This window comes from Bos taurus, chromosome 10 (assembly GCF_002263795.3).
Source record: "Bos taurus isolate L1 Dominette 01449 registration number 42190680 breed Hereford chromosome 10, ARS-UCD2.0, whole genome shotgun sequence".
Lineage (NCBI taxonomy): Eukaryota > Metazoa > Chordata > Mammalia > Artiodactyla > Bovidae > Bos > Bos taurus.
The window spans coordinates 20,690,539-20,710,719 of NC_037337.1; the positions used below are offsets into that span (position 1 = coordinate 20,690,539).

Below are 20,181 nucleotides of genomic sequence, written 5' to 3' on the forward strand. Positions count from 1 at the left end.
TATGACATATTGGCTGGCTCTGTTCGAGTATGGGAGGTCAGCAGAGGCCCAGTTCCTCCTGGGAAAGCAACGCATCCCCCCAAAGGAAGACCACCTTCCCCTGCTTAATTAAAGCATCACTTAGGGCTCCAAGTAAACTCCAGTCAGAAGCTGCTTGAAGACAGCCAGCAGGGGCCATGACCACCCTCTCTCCCGAAAACAGTCTCTCTGCCAGGCAGTCGGCCTCCTTCATCCTGGTAGGTGTTCTTCATCAGCTCCAAGTCCCTCCCTCCCCAGTCTCTGGTTTGCATTAGGGCTATTTTCCCCTGTTAGGGTTATTTTCCCCTGTTGGGTGGGAAGGACTGGAACCCTGAGCTGGCCTAGAAGGTGGAGCAGGGTAGGTCAAACCTTGGTCTCACCGTCATCACTGACAACAGGACTGAAAAACACAAGTCCTTCCTTTACCCTTCTATCTAAGCCGGTGTTACTTTTCTCCCATAAGTGACATTCTAACTTTAACGAGTTCCTGGTTTGCAAATTGTCTTAAAGATGCTGAATTTTCCTTGGTGTTTTTGCCAACAATTTTGGTATGCTGCCACCAGGTGGCAGTAATGCTTTTGTTAGCAGGTGGTTTCCACGTCCAATTAATAAGAGAAGCTATTCATTAGAATTCAGCCTCAGTCAGAATTTTCCACACTGTATATTTTTCAAAATCATGGTGACTAATTATAATGACCTTAACCAATCTCAAGTCTCATTAATCATTGTGATTTAGAGAGTGATACATAGAAAAGCAGAAATGCAAAATGGGTACCTCTCTCCCTGAGTTTTAAATGTTACTGCTTTATTGCAAGTTATCACCAGGCCTTGATTTGAATTTTCTTTATATCTCTCTTCATTTCTCTAAATTTAGAGAAGGATAATAATAAAATAACAAACTGTCATATGGCATTTAGTATGTACAATGACTGTTGTAAATGATTTCTTTACAGTCTCATCATAACTCTGTGAGGTGGGTGAAGCTATTATATTCACTTTATAAATGAGAACATTGAGCCCGCGGGGCTAAGCAACTTCCTACAGACCCACTGCTAGTAAATGGCAGCTGTGCTGTGCTCAGTTGCTTCAGTCATGTCCAACTCTTTGTGACCCCATGGACCACAGCCCACCGGGCTCCTCTGTCCATGGGATTCATCCAGGAAGAATACTGGAGTGGGTTGCCATGCCCTCCTCCAGGGATCTTCTTGAACCAGGGATCGAATCTGCATCTCTCATGCCTCCCGCATTGGCAGGCAGGTTCTTTACCACTAGCGCCACCTGGGAAGCCCAGTCAGTGGCAGAGTGGGTATTTAAACCAAGCTGTGGAGTCCATCTCCTAATCAGTGATTCTCCAAGTGTGGTGACTGAGTCTGCAGCATCAGCATCAACTTTGGTCTAATAAGGAATGCAGATTCTTGAGTCCCAGATCTTTTGAACCCAAAACTCTGGGCAAGGGGCCCATCAATCTATAGCTTCACCTCGGGGTCATTCTGATGTGCACCTAACTTCTTTGCATCACACGAATCTCTAGTTGCTCTGCGGCATATGGGATCTTAATTCCCAACCAGGGATCGAACCTGCATCCCCTGCATTGCAAGGTGGAATCTTAACCACTGGACCACCAGGGAAGTCCCTAAGCCATTTTTTAAAGATAACTATACTACTCTGATGATACACACTCCACACCTGGGTTGATAAATATCACCCAGATAACTCTCTCAAGTCACACACATCCCTCCCTCAAACTGTCTACTCTTAATATGCCTGCCCTCCTTGAGACACTCCCTCTTTCCTTGGTAGGAATCTCTGAGACGATTATGGTTACTGTTGGGAGTATGTCTTGTCCACAGTTGAACTCAGGCTTTATTGGGGGCTCTGTTGCTACGCGGGATGTGAGAGTTGGACCATAAGAAGGCTGAGCACCAAAGAATCAATGCTTTCAAACTGTGGTGCTAGAGAAGACTCTTGAGAGTCCCTTGGATTGCAAGGGAGCTCAAACCAGTCAATCCTAAAGGAAATCAACCCTGAATATTCATTGGAAGGACTGTTGCTGAAGCTGAAGCTCCAATACTTTCACCACCTGATTCGAAGAGCCAACTCATTAGAAAAGACATGGATGCTGGGAAAGATTGGCGGCTAGAGGAGAAGAGGGCAGCAGAGGATGAGATGATTAGATGCATCAGCAACTCAATGGACATGAATCTGAGCAAACCCCAGGAGATAGTAAAGGACAGAGGAGCCTTGCATGCTGCAGACCATGGGGTCGCAAAGAGTCGGACACGACTTAAAGACTAAACAACAACTGTTGCTATGAGGATTCAGAGCAACTTGACATCAAAAAACCCATCAAGAAAATTTTTCTTATCCTCCAGTGGCTTTCTTATTTCACTAAAAAATACTGGAGAAAATCCTTAACCTAATGATGAAGTGGGGGAAAGAGGCTGGAAAGATGTATGCCTGCAGCAAGGGCCACTAACAGCTGTTAGAGAGGTTGAACCATTTAAGGCTCCCACCTCTGGCACCCTTCTCCAGGGGAAGCATGGCCCACCATTCCCCAGGTTTGCCGGTAGGGAGTTTCACCCTGCTGAGGTACACCACAAAGGCGGGAAGAGATTTCCATACCTGCTTTGCCTAGCAGTACTCTTCCTAGGGGAGTAGGAAAGGTGTTATTGCAGAGCTGGTAGCACCACACGGTCTACCAGACTCTCCTCCTGGGTGACCAGGTCCTTGTACCCAGATTGTGGGCAGGGTGTTAACAGGTTGGTGGAGCAAGGAATAGAGGAATATAGGAGGATGAAGGTGGATTTGAGTGGCCATTGAGGTCACCGTCTCCATTATTTTGAAGAACCCCAGATACAGATTCTGTTTTCTGGCATAGACAGGCGATGTTGATGTACTAGTGAAGAGAGGGAGGGGACTTCCTGTGGAAATTCCTATCGCCACCCACCTTGCCTCTGCCCCCTACCCCCGCACCAACCTGCAGGCCTCTGCAGGTGGTCAGGCTTTTTGAGCTTGTCCTTGGCTTGCTAGCAAATGTCTTACAAGTTCTTGTGGGTGCCCCGTAGTTTGCTTGGGTGCAGGGACATACAGGGAAGAGGCTGGGCAGAGAGAAACAGAGTTTACTGGAAGAAGTCAGTGGCTTTTTAAAAACAAATTCAGCCAAGGCAAAGTAGGCAGATGGCCAACTGTTGCAGGTAGAGGTTTAGTGATGCAAATTCTCCGAGCGCTCAGCAGATGCCTTCTTTTGATGTTTCTAATTATCTCTGCCTTATTATGTCGATGCCCTATCTTTTACTATAGTGTTCTGTGCATATTGCTTTGATTAGTTTGCCACTATCATTATGTTTAACCCTTTTTTCATGTCTTCGTTCATCATTTATTTTTTAATCTTTCTATGGCATTTAATTTTAATGTATACCTTTTGTTAACAGCTCTCATGCATGCTTAGTCCCTCAATCATATCCAACTCTTTGCGACCCCATGGACTGTAGCCCACCAGGCTCCTCTGTTCATGGGATTTTCCAGGCAAGAATCCTGGAGTGGGTTGCCATTTCCTCCTCCAGGGGATCTTCCAAACCCAGGAATCAAACCTGTGTCTCCTCAGACTCCCATATTGGCAAGCTGATTCTTTACTACTGAGTCACCTGGAAAACCTAACAGCTCGAGTAGGGTGTATATCTTTTATTTAAACTGAAAATCCTTGCCTTTTACACTCCCTGGTGGCATGGCATTGGAGTTAAGCACCCTGACTCTTGCACCAAACAACTCTGGGTTCAATCTCAGCTCTGATACTGTGTGACTTCAGATACACTAATTAACCCTCTAGACCTCTGGTTCCCTAACACATAAAGCCGTGTAACAACCTCACCTGCCTCATGGGTGGTTGTGAAGATTAAACAGTTGTAAATATAAAGTGCTTAAAATAAAACCAGTGCTTTTAAAGTGTTTGCAACTATTAAGGAAACTTAAGCATTTGTTTCCATAATTAATTTCTTTGGGTTTCAATCATTTTTATGCTTTATGCATTTATTCATTCCTTGCTGTTTCCTGCATTGTTTATTTTTTAAAGTGAATTAGAAGGAAAATGCCCTATTCTGATAAATCTCTAATTTTAAAAAGTCAAAAATAAAATTATTTCTTCTGACACTATCTTTCAATCTAATAAAAAATTGAATTTGTAGTTAAAAATCTTCCCACAAAGAACACTCCAGACCTAGCTGGCTTCACTGGTGAGTTACACCAAATACTGAAGAAAGAAATAATACCAATTCTATACAAACTATTCTAAAAAAATTGAAAAGCGGGAATAGGTTCCTACTTATTCCATGAGGCCAACATTGCCCTGATATCAAAATCAAAAATATTACAAGAAAACAAAATTATAGACCAAGCTCTTTCATGAACAATGATGCAAAAATCCTAAATAAAACTGTAGCAAATAATATCCGATGATGTCTAAAAAGGATAATACATCACCACAAGGGTTTATCCAAGGAATGACAACATTCAGAATAATTCAATGTAATTTACCTTATTAACATGCTAAAAAATGAAAAATCGTATGATCATCTCCATTGATGAAGAACATCCATCCCTGATAAAACGCTCACAAAACTAGGAACAGAAGGGAGCTTCCCAGCCTGATAAAGGGCATCTACAAAAAGCCTACAGTTAACATCACACCGAACCATAAAAGCCCAAATGCCTTCCCTCTAAGATTAGGAACAAAGCTAAGATGTCTGTTCTCACCACTTTTATTTGACATTGCCCTTGAAGTTCTAGTCAGTGCATAAGACATGAGAAAGAAATAAAAGACATCCAGCTTGGAAAAGAAGAAGTGAAACTGCCTTTATTCATGGATAACATGCCCATCTATGTCAGGGTTGGCAAACTTTTTCTGTAAGGGTCAAAGTAGTAAGTACTTTAGTCTGTGTGTGCCATACATCTCTGTTGTAACTACTAAACTCTGCCATTGTAGCATAAAAGCAGCTTCAGACAACAAATGAGTGAACAGGCATGACTGTGTGCCAATAAAACTTTATTTGAAAAAAAAATGGATTGAAGGCCAGATTTGGCCCATGGGTTATAGTTTGCTGATTGCTGGCCTATATAACAAATCCTATTGACCCACCAAAAAAGCTACTAAGACTAATAAGTGAGGTTAGCAAGGTTGTAGGATACAAGATCAAAACATAAAAATCCGCTATATCTGTAAATACTAGCAATGAGGAGTTAGAAGTTGAAAGTTTAAAAATGACACCTTTTACAACAGCATCCAAAATATGAAATGTTTGTGAATAAATCTGATAAAATAAATGAATAACCTACACATACCAAAATCTCACCAAAACATTGCTGAGAGAAATTAAAGAAGACCTAAATAAATGGAGAAATATACTATGTTTTATGGGTCAGAAGATTCAGTAGCATTATCAATTCTCCACAAATTGATCTATAGGTTCAATGCAATCCTCATCAAAATCACAGCTCCCTTTTTTTTTTTTTGTAGAAATTGACCAACTGACTACAATTCATAAGGAAATGTATTCCTAAAGTTCAGTCATTCCCTTCTATAATGAAAGATCCCAGGACACAGCCCTGCTCTTCCTATTCCCTTCTACTTCCTGCCAAGTGTTGCAGTTTCTGAGTACAGGTTGTGAGAACATGACTGCTGTCAGAGGGCAGAAGCCTGGCTCTGATCAGCTCAGACGACAATGTCTATACAACTGGGACGTGGCATCAGGGCAGACCCTGCTTCCCAAGGTTAGGCCAAAGCGAAGATTTTCTGTACCTTCTTGGGCCCATATATCCTATTTTGGTTTAGAAGATGGAGCATGTATGAGTAATTAAAGTATATTGCTCAATCCATCTCTACCAAACAGAGTTAGCAGAAATTACCCCAAATTTGGGCCTGTGGGCTCTAATTCTTAATTTCCAGTGCTGTTTTTGTTTCTAACACCTTTCTACACCTGTGGTCCCAGCATGCTCTGGGAGTTTGTTAGAAATGTGTCATCTTGGCTTCCACCCCAGACATTTTGAGTCAGAATCAGAATTTTAAGATCTTCAGGTGACTTGTATGCAAATTTAAGTTTGAGTCACACCTATGCATATTCAGGTATCTATCAATGGGAAGTTGGGAATATATATATCAGACATGTCTAGTCACCTGCCAAGCTCTGTCCATCAGCATACTTTCAAGACTGAGATGTGACATTTCAAGATATTCTCTTCAATGCAAGACTCCTCTAGGCATCTTCCCCTATTCCAATAGGAATTCAACTCCTAATTATTGTCTTATGAGCATTTTAAATTATTTTGCACGCACTGCACTCACCTTTCCCCAACACACACACACACACACACACACACACACACACACACCACTTATGTAAGCAGAAACCATTCCTTATGATGTACCATTTTACTCTTCTAGAAAAGGTAAAATGTATCTCATAGATGTGTTCAATTAGTACTTATTTTATTTTTCCATTATCAAGGCAAGTATACATTATATTTATAGAAAAGCTTGAAAATACAAGAAAAAGGGAAAATTATAATCCTATCATTCAAAGATAATCATTGTTTTGTTTTTAGGTGGTTTTTTCAGGGTTTTTTTTCTTTCAGTCTTTTTTCAAACAGGATTTTTATAGTGGTTAATTCACTTCAAGAGTATATAAGGTGTGGTTTTTACAATATGTAACATGTATATGGAGTATGTACACAGACAGAATGCAGACTGAATGCATTCTGAATGCTTTGCTTTCTGCTTTTTTCCATTAACATTTTGTATTTTGTATTTTCCCAGATTATTCATTCCTTGTATCGATTTAAATGCCTCACAATATTCCATTGAGCATATAAACCATAGTTTACTTAACTATCCCCTTATTGCACAACATTTAGAGAGTGCTTGCCTTTTTCATTCTAGTAAGTAGTGTGCAATGAAAATTATTGTGCATACAGCATTTTTCTATATGTTTTCAGTAATTTCCTGGGGTTAAATTTTCAGAAGTGAGTCCGAGGCTGTGAATTTTGATTCATGTTGCAAAATCCAGAGTATATCACTTAAAACTCACTCTTAAAGAAAAGCCAAAGGTTCCTAACCGAGGGCTGACGTGGTTGTCCTTGCCAGGTGAAGAGAAAACCACCCATTGACAAGACGGAATGGGATGGCTTCTTTGACGAGAACGGTCACTTGGCCAAGTCACGAGACTTCATTTGTGTTAACATCCTGGAAAGGGTACAGTCCTAAGCTACCCTCGGTCTCACCCTGGACTGGGGGCGTGGGTGGGCAACAGGGTGGGCATGGCATTGGAGGGGGCTTTTTCAGGCATTCAGGGGGCTCACAACCTCTCACCTCTGCCCCAACCCAGGGCCTGCACCCCACGGTGAGGACAGAAGCCTGGAAGTTCCTCACGGGCTACTACTCATGGCAGAGCTCCCAGGACGAGCGGCTCACGGTGGACAGCACGAGGAGGTAGACCGTTTCAGATCCTTTCAAGAGGGAGGCGACAGTGTAGGTGGGAGGGGGCGCCCACCCCAGCCTGCTAGGGTCAGGCTGCTTCCTTCAGATGGACTTCTCTTTTCAAGAGGCAAAACCCCCATGGCTCTCCTGACTCAGGACCCCCACACAGGGGGCACAGGCACCTCCCCCACCCCCACCCTGGACCCTGCATGCTCCACTTGCTCGGGATTACCAGTCCACACCCTGCCAACTTGAGCTCGACCCTAGCACCTCCTCACGCTGCCCAGCCACCCTGCCCAGCCCAGCCATCCCTAGGCCTGTGCAGCCTTCTTGAGCTAGGGAATATCCACATGCTCAGGGGCCAGCTAGAGACCACTCCAGGACAGTTGAGGGATCTAGGGCCACCTGGATAATTCAGCTCAAGATCCTTAATTAAGTATACCTGCAAAGACCCCTTTCCAAAAGAAAGTCATATTCACAAGTTCCAGGTGTTAGGGCATGGACCTATCTTTGGAGGTCACCATTCCGCCCACCACACACCTAAGCTCATTCCAATGATGGGCACAAAACTCCGCCTCATCCAGTCCTTCCAATCCTGAGGCACAGGCGCTAGTGTTAGCCCCACTCTACAGACAAGGAAACGGAGGCTTAGGGAGGGCCAGTGATATCCCCCAGTCATGATATCCCCTAATGGCAGACATCCAGTTCTTAAACTATGGATCCAGGATTCAGGTGCAGGGGTCAGACTACAGAGCCACCTCCCCTGCACTCCAGGTGCCCCCCGGAGGATGGTTAGGGTTGGGCAAGTTGGGGGGATGGGAGGCAGCACAGGGAGCGCGCACCACCTGGGTCAGGGCACTGCTCGGAGTTCCCCCGACTGGCCTGGAGGGAAGGATGCCTCCTTCAGCCTCGGGTCTGTCCTCACAGGAAGAACTACGAGGCCTTATGCCAGATGTACCAGAAGATTCAGCCCCTTCTGGAAAACCTGCACCGGAACTTCATAGAGACTCGGAACAGCATCAGTGAGCCGAGGAGGGTGGGCGGGGCCCGGCAGAGGGGAGGTTTGGAAGCCCTCCTCCCTGGCTCCTCCTACGTCATGTCTGTGCCTGGTTCCTGGGTGCTGCCTTGACACATGCTGCGGATTTTGCCGGCTCAATCTTGGTTACCCTACCAGCCTGGCTCCACCGGCTGCCCCAAGCGGCCCAGTGTGTGTCCCTGGGCGTATGCTCTTTCTCTGGTTGTTTACATCTCTTCCCCTCTTGGCCTTGAACTAGGTTGGATTTGAACTGCAGGAAGGAGGGACATTCCTGGCAAAGGGTACAGACTGGTCAAAGATTTGGAGGCAGGAAAAACTCCAGGCAGCTCAGGTTGTGGTGAAGGGTAAAGCTTGGTGGTCTGATGTATCTTTTTTCATTTCATTTTTGGTTGCTGCGCATGGGCTCTCTTGTTGCACGGCATGGGCTTCTCATTCCAGTGGCTTCATCTTGTCCTGGAGCATGGGCTCTAGGGCATCTGGACTCAGTACTTGTGGCACTTGGGCTCAGTTGCTCTGCAGCATGTAGGATCTTAGGTCCCGGCCAGGGGTAGAACCTGTGTGCCCTGCATTGGCAGGAGAATTCTCAACCACTGAACCACCAAGGAAGTCCCCGATGTAAATTTTTTCATAGCCCCCTTCCCAGGATGTCCTGGGTCCTACCCTCTTGGATTGGGGGTAATAAACTCACCCATGGACATTCTGCTAGATGTGATCTGGTGACGCCCACCTGTCCCTTGCCCCCAACCTAGCATACGACATTAAAAAACTCTATGACAAAGACCCCCTGGGCAATGTCCTCCTCGATAAGAAGAGGCTGGAGAAGATCCTGCTCCTGAGTTATGTCTGCAACACTCAAGCAGGTGTGCCACAGGGTGGGGCCTCCCTTCAGCTCCCCCTTCTCAACTCCTTCCTGGGACAGTGCCCTGCCCCAGCCCAGGCTCCGCCGTAACCCCCCACCATTCCCCGCCCCGGCCCCTCCTCACTGGCCCCCCATCCACTCCAGAGTACCAGCAGGGCTTCCATGAGATGGTGATGATTTTCCAGCTGATGGTAGAACATGACCATGAGACCTTCTGGCTTTTCCAGTTCTTCCTACAGAAAACGGTGAGAGCTGGGCCTGGCTTAGGGACCTCCGAGTTCCTCAAATGACCCCTTGAGGTTAGGCAGGCACTGGCAGCCCCAGTCATTTCCTCCAGCCCTGAAACAGCCCTCTGAGTCCCAGAGGAGCTTCTCCCAGAAAAAGGCAATGCCAGCCCCCGTGGGGTTTGTTCCAGGTTGTGGGGGTGGAAGCATTGGAACTGAGAAACGAGGATAGCGATGCACTGGGTCCAGCTCTTGTCAGACCTTGAAAGGTTTGGAAAGGCCCAGTGAGGGCACCTTTCCCCGGCATTCGTCCTGCCCCAAACACGGCTCTGCTCCTGCAAATCCTCCAGGGCTCCCTACAGGCTCCATAGTAGAATCCCCAAACCTCAGCCAAACACTCCAGGCCTCGTCTTCACTGTTGTCTCTCACCGCTACTTTTACTTGACCTGCACCCAGGCCCTCCAGGGACTCGATATTCCCACACTGTGAGGTTGAGAGCTTTAAAGGTGCTGCTCCCTGTTACTCCCTTTCCTCATGATCTGTGAGAGGCTGCCCAGAACCCACCCTCATCCCCTTCTCCATCCCTGAAACAACATGCCACTGCTCTTTTCTTGTCCTGATTGGTTCAGACCCATGGTATGTGTCTGGAAGAATATCTGAGTTCACTGCATTGTGAGCCATACCTGGTCCATCTCTACATCCCCACTACACACACACATCACACAGGCAAGATGTGTGTTTATAAACACCCATGCTCCAACACCCAGACACATACAGAGACTCAGGCCAGGCCCAGCCAGACATACACAGGGCCTCCAGCATTGGGAAGTTGATGGAGCAAGGCTGACTCATCTAGTGCTTTCAAGGGGGTCCCTCCTGCCCACTCATCTCTCCCAGGAGCACAGCTGTGTCATCAACATCGGGGTAGGGAAGAACCTCGACATGCTCAACACCCTGATCAACTTCCTGGATCCCGTGTTCGCTGAGCACTTAAGTGAGTGGCTCCCTCTGCTACCATACACCTCCCTCAACCCCAGGGAAGGCGTGGGAGGGGGCGGGGACCCAGTCCAGGGCAGCAGCTCCCAAGCATGGGGGAGGAAGTGAGATCATTTGGTCTTTTCTTCCTGCCCCGGGAGGAGGGTTCATCTGGATGGGGTTAGGATCTGGACAGTTGAAAATCCACCCCGAATAGTCTCCAAGGGCAGATGGAAATGTGACAGCCTGGGTTTTTTTTAATTTCCCGTGTGCTTCCGTGCTCAGTTGTTTGCCCATGTGTGTTTCCGCTTTATCTCCCATCCCCTGACCATGGCCTCTGGGCTTCTCTCCCCACAGAAGGGAAGGGTGCGGGGGCTGTGCCATCCCTCTTCCCCTGGTTCTGCCTCTGCTTTCAACGTGCCTTCAAGACCTTTGACGACGTCTGGAGGCTCTGGGAGGTGAGGTGCCTGCTGCTCTGGGGCAGAGGAACAGGGAGGCCCTTGTCCTTGCTTCCCTTTACTGCCAGCTTTGGACGGGTTCAATCTCTGGATTGGGAAGATCCTCTGGAGAAGGGATAGGCTACCCACTCCAGTATTCTTGGGCTTCTCTGGTGGCTCGGCTCGTAAAGAATCCCCCTGCAATGCAGAAGACATGGGTTCGATCCCTGGGTTAAGAAGATCCCCTGGAGAAGGGAAAGGCTACCCACTCCAGTATTTTGGCCTGGAGAATTCCATGGGTCCATTGGGTTGCAAAAAGTCAGACACAACTGAGCAACTTTCACTTCACTTCACTTCACTTCATTTTGGATACAGTTCATTGAGATTTATTGGGCCAGTGGCCCTGCTCCTGCCCTGTTGAGAGATGTGAGAACATCAGTTGATCCCTCTGTTCTTCTTATCCCTCCACTGCACCTTCTCAGGGCAGTGCAGGCAGGAGGGTCCTCGAGGCTCGTGCAGCAGAAGGCTGGTCTGTATTCAGCTTCCCTGCCACCCTGCCAGCCCAAGGGCCCTCACTCTGCCCTCACTTTCCCAGCTGCCTCTTCCTTGGTCTTCCCTTCCACCTGAGTGCCCACACCTTCTGAGCCCTGACTCCTGGAGAAGGAGGGGCCCCCCAAGGACAGGTCACACCTACACTTCTTTGACCCCAGTCTCCAGGGCAAGATGCACTCCCCGGGGAACACACCCACCGCCCTATCCTATGGCCATTGCTGCCTGCAGGATTGGGCCCACTGCTCAGCCTGGCATTCAGCGCCCCACAGGTCAACTCCCCCCACCTCACTCCTCACTCCTGGCCTGTTGATCTCTGTGCTCAACCATCAGGCCTTTAGTGACACCCCTGACACAACTGTTGTTTTGCCAAAGCACCACTCAAAGCTACAGAGTTAACCAGTCATTCTTGGAGTTCTCTCCCCCTGTCTCTCTTCTTTCCTGCTCCCTCCCTTCCTCCTTCCCTTCCTTCTCTCTTTCTCTGTCTCTCCTCTCTAGCTGATGAATCCCTAAAGCCTTTTTCCTTGAGTCCCCCAACAGCAAACACAATGCCTAGAACCCCAGAGGTTGAATGAATGAATGAGAGTCAATGAATGAGCACACGGGCAGCAAGGCCCAGGCATGGCTGACGGGTCACGTGGTTGGTGGGAACCGCACCATCCGAAGGGCATCTGCGGTCTCAGACCACAGGCCAGACTGAGGTTCACTGGCCCCTGCAGGTGCTGCTCACAGGGAAACCCTGCAGGAACTTCCAGGTGCTGGTGGCCTACAGCATGCTGCAGATGGTGCGCCAGCAGGTGCTACAGGAGAGCATGACGGGCGACGATATCCTCCTGGTGAGAGCGTCCTCCGGCAAAGCCCAGTCCAGCCCCACCGGCTCCCGGAGACCCCTGACACAGACTCAGAGGCCCTGGCTGCCCCTGGGCAATACTGGGGAGACTGACATACTCCAAACACTGTGCCAAGTGCTCGTATAGACCAGCTCATGTAAACCTCCAGACAGGCCTGACACAGAAGCGTGATAACCATCATCATCGCCAGTACCCCTGTTTAGCATCGGCGGTGGGGAGCTAAGACCCTGAACGGTTCTTAACCTTGAGGCTGGACTGACTGACAGTTAACTCTTAGGCCCTAGGGTCCTCCTGTGACAAAAGACCTAGAGTTTTCCAACAATTCTGAAAAGCAGCTGAAGTCTGTGATCCAAAACATCTTAGATGGCACCCCCATCATAAAACGAGTCCTCCCAGAATCCCATGAAACACTCGGGGAAACCCTGGGGACCCTCTAGTGCCAAGAATGAAAACTGCATTCCCCATCTCTCCAATATATAAAATTCCAATGGTAAAATTCAGGCACTGTGCCAAGCTAGTTGAGAAGAGATTGGGTGGCCCCAAGTGACTGCCATGAGCAGCGGCCTCGTCCCCTTGAAGCAGCGGGTCACTGCCTGTGCCAGCCTGTGCCCAGGGAGACCTGCTTCCACCCACCTTCTTCCGGCACAGGCCTGCAACAACCTCATTGACCTCGATGCCGACGAGCTGATCTCCGCTGCCTGCATAGTTTACGCTGAGCTCATCCAGAAGGATGTAAGTCACTTTGATTATTTGTCTTCCTTCCCTTCTTCCTCCAAGAGGCCTTCCCCGATCGCCCAAGCCCCCTCCATGGCAGGTGTATTCAACTTCAGAGACATAGCTTGTGCTATATTCTCCACCACCAACCCACGGGGGTTGCTCTGCACAGACTTCTCACTGTTCGCATGCATAACTCGTGCTTCACAGAGCAGACTGGGCTTCCTGAGAACGCAGCCCTCATCCCTCATTCCCTGCATCCATCCGGGCAGATCTGGGCACAGGGCTGGGCACCCAGGGGCTCAGGGAAACGTTGCTGAATGAACTGAAGAATGAGAGCGACAGACCGATGTCTGTCCACCGCTACCTGTGAGAACCCTCCTCTCCCCCAGGTTCCTCAGTCGTTAAAGGATTTCTTTCTCTGAGACTGCTCACAATGGACAGACGCCCTCCATGGACAGGATGAGGTGGTACTTCAGCTGTGAGGTCAGGATGAAGTCCAAGGGGGCATTCCGGTGAGGGTGTAGGTAATACAGCTGTGATAACAACAGCCTTCTGGAGTCATGGTTTGTGGTGAGCAGTGTTTTTCCTGGGGTGGGGAGTGAGGGTAGAGACAGGATTGTCTAATGAGAAGAGAGACGGGAGGGCTAGAGAAAGGGCACACACTGGGAAGCGATGGTGCTGGTCAGCGACTCCTCAGGGGCTGTGGGTTTTCCAAGGCTGCAGTGGTCCACCAGGCAACAAAGGGTTGCGGGCATAACTGACTCTGAGTGGGCTGCCTCCTGTGGAAGAGATGGACATGTCCAACATGCTTGCTCAATCCCTGGTCTGGAGAGGGGCAAGAGCCCAGGGCTTCCCACCCCATAGCTCTTCTATACTCCCCACACATGAATCATACATGACTGTTTTTCCAGAACCTCCCCAGCAGCCTGTGGAAGGACACAGCACAAATCTCTGGCTAGCAAGAGGCTCCTTCCTTGGTTTCAAAGCCCCTCACAATTACATCTTGTTTCTCAGCCTGAAATGCCGCCTCAAACTAAACTCCCCTTTTCAGCCTTAATCTCTCCAGATAGTGGCATCTCTTCCCTGACTCAGGCAGAGCAGTCTCTCCCTGAGGGCAGAAGCTCCTGCTACCTGCTCTCCCCAAAGTGTGCGCCTGCCCCAAGCCCCCCACCCAGCCTGCCCATGCTCTGAGGGTCACCCTGAGGGCAGACCCATAGCTGCTTGGCAAGTGTGTGCACCTACTGTGTGAGTGTACATATGTACGCATACACACGAGCCCTGCCCAGCGGCTACACTTTTTCAGAGGGGGCTGATTGATGGGTGGGAGGGATCTGTGGTTTTGCTGTGGACCTGGCTCTTGTGGGTGAGGCACAACTGTCATTGTCATGCCCCTGCTCCCACCTGTCACTCTCAGTGACCATCACTGGAAAGGCACTGTGTCCCCAACTAGTGGCTGGTCTTCTTCCCCTCAGGTGACAATCTCCCATCCATGGCTGGCTCTGAGTCTCTTGTCTGCTATGTCTCTGATGGAGGGGGTTACTCGGAAGAGTGGGATCCTGCTTCCCCCGCACCCCAGGGTCTTTTCTGCAAGGTTAATAAGCCAGCATTTGCTGGGCAAGAGGGTACATGGGTAAATTCATATACTGTGCACTTCCTCAAGCTTCTGTCCCCAAGACAATTTATCTAAATAAGGATCCTGTGTGGAATAAAGTTCTCTAAGAACAAAACTGTTTTCCACTTCAACAAAGAACCAGAATAAAAGATGAGCTAACTGTGGCCTTGGGAAGAGTCCATAAAAATATCACGTGTGCATCTTCTAATGCTTCTTTTGGCCTAGTGGCATTAATTGGCTTATGATTTTTGCTTGGGACATCAATGACAAACATCTACTCCACAACTAAGCAATTCAAGTACTTGCCTTCTAGGCCAGTGGTTTTCAAACCTGATTTTAAAATTACTGGAGCTCCATTATTACAAAATCTGCACTAAGAGTTCTGTGGTTGAAATTTGGTTGGGAAGTCCAGAAGCCTGCCTGCCTGTTGCTCTCTCAGACCCCTTTTTGAAGCTCATCATTTCCTCCAAGTTACCTCCAAGGAGGCTCTGACTTACTGGGAGCATGTCTGAACACCACTGTCTGTCTTCAAGATGAGCTGGATTGAGTCTTGATGCTGAACTGATCCAGGTTCAGATAAATTCCAAGTGATACAGTGATGGCAATGAAGATCTTCGAAGACTGAACATCTCTCAGCTCACCTGCTGTGCTCCTGGCTGGTGGCCTGCGAATTAAGATCTTCCCACACTGTTACCGTGTGCATCACGGAGCCAGCACAGGCTTCTCCTCTCTTAGTTTATCACTTTTATCACTGCATGTTTTTTTTCCCTCCAGTAAAGTCCAGTCCTGAGGTAGAACTATGGGGAGCATTCAGATCCAAGAGACTAAGTTCCCTTCAGTGTAGAGATTGTGTGGGTCTAAATAATTTGCTAATTCAACAGACATTTATGGAGTCCGTACTGCGAGGCACTGTCCAGGCACTGAGGATTCCACCATGGGGAAAGGAAGGACACAATCCCTGTTTCCATGGCAGTCGCAGTTGAGTGGGAACCAGACAGTTGCCTTGAAGAATATATAACTGCATATTCCTTTTGTGCTCTGAAGGAAGAAAATGGTTCTAGGAGAGAAGATGGCAATGGGTGGTGGTGCCAGTGGCGCCAATGACAACGGTGGTGATTCAGGCATGATGGTGATGAGGAGGACAGTGGGTGGGAGGAGCTGCAATGTTGGTAACGATGGTGGTGCATGGCTGTAGGCACGATGTCAATAAGGACCGCAGTGGTAATGTCCATGACGGTGGTGGTGGTGGTAGAGTTGATGTCAAAACTGGTGTAGTAGTGGAGGCACAGGTGGCAATATAAGTTTGGGTGATGATGGTGGGGAGGTTGGTGATAATGGTGGTTGTTAGCAATATTGCTGTTATCAGTGGTGGGGGGGTGGGGGGTGGCAGAAAGTGTGATTAATTGATGACAGTGGAGGTGGCTGCAGGGAGGATTTGATTCTGGCAGTGGTAGAGATGAAGATGTCAGGGGTGGTGATGGTAGTGCTGGCTTTCATTCAGTCAACAAAAACGATCTACAATGGCCATTTCTGTATTGATACTGGTGATGGGGTTGGTGGTAATGGCAGTCATGGTGGAGATGAAAACAGGGACAAATTCATTCTGGAAAGACTAGTGTCTACATACTTCCAGTGAGCAAGACCTAAATATAATGTTTTAAAAGAGCGACAGTGGTCATGAGCACAGAGATAAAGTAAATAGAAGCACCCCGGCCCTATCCAAGCTTCCTAAAACTTGGTCCTGAGCCTCAGGTGAAAGCGTGGACTGGCTATATCCATTCTATGATCTCATCCCACCCCTCCTCCTTTCCCTCTTGTTCTAAGCCTCTTGCCTGGAGGTTATTCATTTTCCCTTCTCCAGCAAACCTGAGTGACCCTAAGCCCACTCTTTGTTCCTGGAACCAGGAAAATGGTTCTCTATCCAGCTAAGGCTTCACAGAGGTGGCATGTGTAAACTCAAGTTCGCTGGGCCCCAGAGTCTGTATTTTTGACTCAGAGAGGGATAAAGGAAATGGGTGGTGGCCAGCAGAGCCCAGTCCTGTGCTGAAGCCCAGACCTTTGCCTGGGGGGTAAGGGCCTTACCTGCTGCGGAGGGGAAGGACATAGCTGGTGGGTGGGGCCTCCGCTACCCAGGACTCAATTGCACTGATGTGACCGGGCTTGAAGATGTAACACTGGCTTCTCGAGGGGACATAGGGAGGAAGAAAGAGAATGAACAGGAATTTAAGGAAAGAAAAAGAGAAGTGTTAGAACACTGGGGGAGGCAGTGAAATAGGAGGGAATGTAAGGTTTCTTTTTCAACTAGCGATCATCCTAGTGACCATCAACAGATACATTAGTCTTGGCAGAGCATGGCAAAGTGACAAATGGCACTTGTGTGCTGAGTCTTAAGGCTGATGCTTCTCGCGGATGTGTTTCCCAGGCCTCTGCCCCATCCCAGCCACAATACACATGTGTGCACAGACACACATGCACACACACACACACACTCTACACACACACACTGCGGCCCCGGGGTATCCCTGGTGGTTTTCTTGTTCAACCTGATCGAGATATAACTAAGTTGGAAATGTCTTTTTCCTCCACCTTTCAGAAGAAGGATGTTCAGGTCCATTTAGACTAAAGGAACTCTCTACTCCTCCTCCCTACTGCACTTGCCACCTCCCCTCCATGCACACACACGTACACACTGCAATCCATCACCGAGTTCCGCCAGCTTTACACCTACTTAGACCAGTTGCTCAGTTCTGTCACTGCTGGAGAGGGAATATGGATTGACCATGCCCAGACCCTCCTCCCTCTGGGTGGACTCGGGCCAGGGTCTGCAGGAACAAAGCTCGTGAACTGCGGGACCTGAGCTGCATCCTGGTAGGTGGCAGGGGCTGCTCCAGCTCTGGTGCTCCTGCTACTGTCACCACCAACCCCAATTAGAAGCCTCAGGCCCCACAAGGTGGAGCTGAAGTCCCCACCCCAAAGGGCAAGGGCACAAGTCTTCCCTAATCCCACTTTCCCACTAACTGCTTAGGGGCCTGAAACCCAAGGGAGAGGGGACTGTGGCCGTAAGGAGTGGCTGGAGCTCCGGGAGGTCAGGAAGGAGACCACAATAATCACAACAGCACTTACTGAGCAACTGCTCTGTCCCAAGCCCAGCTCAGGTGGTAACGAATCTGCCTGCAATGCAGGAGACTTGGGTTTGATCCCTGGGTCAGGAAGATTCCCTGGAGAAGGGAATGGCTATCCACTCCAGGACTCTGGCCTGGAGAATTCCATGAGAAGCGTGGTGGGCTACAGTCCATGGGGTTGCAAAGAGTCACACTCCACTGAGCGACTGACACTTTCACTTTTCTTTCAAGCCCCATGCTACATCACAGGCTTCCTCTCCCATAATCCTCAAATTCAGAAGACAGATGCCAGCATCACACTTTTTTTTTACTGGTGAGGAGCCCAAGGCACTGGACTGCACAGCCAGTGATGGCAAAGTCAGAATGTGAGCACTGACAGCAAACCCCGTAGCCCACACTGCTAGCCTCGGTCCCCGAGTTCACACCTTCACCTACCCGTAGTCTCTCTCGAGGTCTGCCATCTCGCCGGAGGCACACACCTTCCTGGTGTTCTGTCTGTTCCTGTGTGGGCAGACCTCCATCTCACAGGCCCCTGGCAACTGAGGACCCACAGGTGGGCCGGGATGTGGGGGGGTGTGCAGAGGCCCCATTCTACTTCCCTAGTCCTGCCCTGTGCAGGACAGGCCTGTTAGGAGCCTAGCAAGTTTGGGGAAGACCAAATGACAGCCATGTCTACTACAACTTGGTTTGAAATAATGCTCAGGCTGCTCCGGACATTCCTTCTCTAGAATGGGTCTGGGGGCCAGGAATGGGGACGTGGGGTGGGAGAGGAGAGGGGGCTGGGCTGGGGCTCTGGGGCTACAGGGAGACCACTGCACAGGGCTGAGGGTAAGGAGCCAAGAGGGGCTACCAGGCCTCTCTGCCGGGTGGGGAAACAGTGACAACCAAGCCTGAGTGGGTGGGATGAGCTGGATGCATGAGTCTGGGAGAGGAGTGGGGAGGAGAGCTGCACAGAAGAAACCCCCAACTCCATCCTGGCCCCTGCAGACCCCTCTGTGGACCAGCCACAGGCAGAGTGATGAGACTGAGGGAGCCGAGACTGGGCAAGGCCAAGGTGGAGACAGGAGTTTCCAGCCCCTGCCAAGTACTATCCTGCCACATGAGGGCCATCAGCCACGTGGTCAGGGGGAGGCGGGGGAAGGGATTTATTTCTGAGGCCTCCAACAGAAGCACTAGCATCCAAATGGTCCTGCCAGACCCTGCAGCTAAGTAAGCCTATAATGAGAGAAAGATTAGCAGCAACTGGAAATGAGGGAGGTGGGTCTTGGGAGGCTGTGGGGGGCAGGGGGCAGGGTGGGAGGATAGAGCCAGAGGCAGTAGCTTTTAATCTTGGCTGCACATTAAAGTTACCAGGGAGCTTTTATTAATAACCCATACCCAGGGCCCACTGATGAAATCAGAATCTCAGGGGGCAGTGCCAGGGCACTAGTGTTTTTAAAAAGCTCCTCAGTTAACTCCAGTATGCAGTCAGGAGAACCCCTGCGCTCAGAGAAGACAGTGGATGGAGTGAGCTTAGAGGCTTAATGCCTTCCACACAGGATGGGGGAGGGACATTCCCAAGGTCACACAGTGAAGGGATCATATCAGGGGAGGACAGGAGTGGCTGTGTAGGCCACTATTCTGAACTGATACTAAGAACCAGAGCTCGTCTCTGCAGCCAAACCCCCCACCATCGGTTCCACCCTGGACACACCAAGGCTCCAGCTGCCCTCTCCCCACTGGCTCTTAACTGGACCTTCCCAACTCCCCCACCCTCAGAACCCTGCATCTGAATGACTCTAGAATTAGGCATTTCAAGTTCTTTTCTGAACCAGCACATAAAAGAACAGGGGGAAAAAAATAATAATAAAAATAAATAAATAAAAGAACGGGGAATTAATAAGTGCCCACATCTCAAAGGCCTGAGCCTCACCTGCAGTGATATGCAAATGGCACCTAGACACCCACAGTGCTGTGCTTAGAAGCTGAGAGCAAATAGGATGCAAATATATGCAATCATTATGCAAACAAGGGCAGTCCCAGATTAATGGCCTTGATCCCTCATCCAAACAGCAGCTGTCTCTTTAGGTATAGCCATGGCTGACACAGAGGGCTGAGCTGTCTCCTGTCAGAGGCATCCTGAAGAAGGGTCAAGAGGAAGGATTGTTCTGACACCCACTTGCTGGCGGTCTTCTCTGAGAAATCTGGGAGCCAGTGTCTGTCGGGCAGGAGGCTGTTCCCTGCCAGGGTTCCTTACCCAGGTCCCCTGGTGCAATGCCGGTCATTCTCTCTGGGGCAAAGAGTAGTGTTGGCAGGGGTGGTGGAGGTGGTGGAGGT

The 20,181-nt window shown here is 49.2% G+C and overlaps 1 protein-coding gene and 1 long non-coding RNA gene across 7 annotated transcripts in view; one reads left to right on the forward strand and one right to left on the reverse strand.

Annotated features, from left to right (window-relative positions):
• Positions 1–9: 9 nt before the first annotated feature.
• TBC1D21 (TBC1 domain family member 21) lies at positions 10–13,692 on the forward strand. 4 transcript variants are annotated; one of them, XM_005211273.5, is made up of 11 exons: positions 10–236; positions 7,151–7,258; positions 7,392–7,495; positions 8,411–8,505; positions 9,269–9,379; positions 9,523–9,623; positions 10,500–10,596; positions 10,935–11,035; positions 12,283–12,399; positions 13,063–13,146; positions 13,521–13,692. In XM_005211273.5, exons 1-11 carry the CDS (start codon positions 177–179, stop codon positions 13,551–13,553), a joined length of 1,011 nt encoding a protein of 336 aa, XP_005211330.1. In that variant the 5' UTR covers positions 10–176; the 3' UTR covers positions 13,554–13,692.
• The window catches only part of LOC104973073 (uncharacterized), a 29,296-nt gene continuing 20,473 nt past the window's right edge, over positions 11,359–20,181 (reverse strand). For all 3 annotated transcript variants that reach the window (XR_001501122.3, XR_009496149.1, XR_009496148.1), the window contains 2 exons: positions 15,241–16,921; positions 11,359–13,910 (listed from right to left, as the gene is read on the reverse strand). This is a non-coding gene — a long non-coding RNA (uncharacterized lncRNA). The remainder of the gene's footprint in view (positions 13,911–15,240; positions 16,922–20,181) is intronic.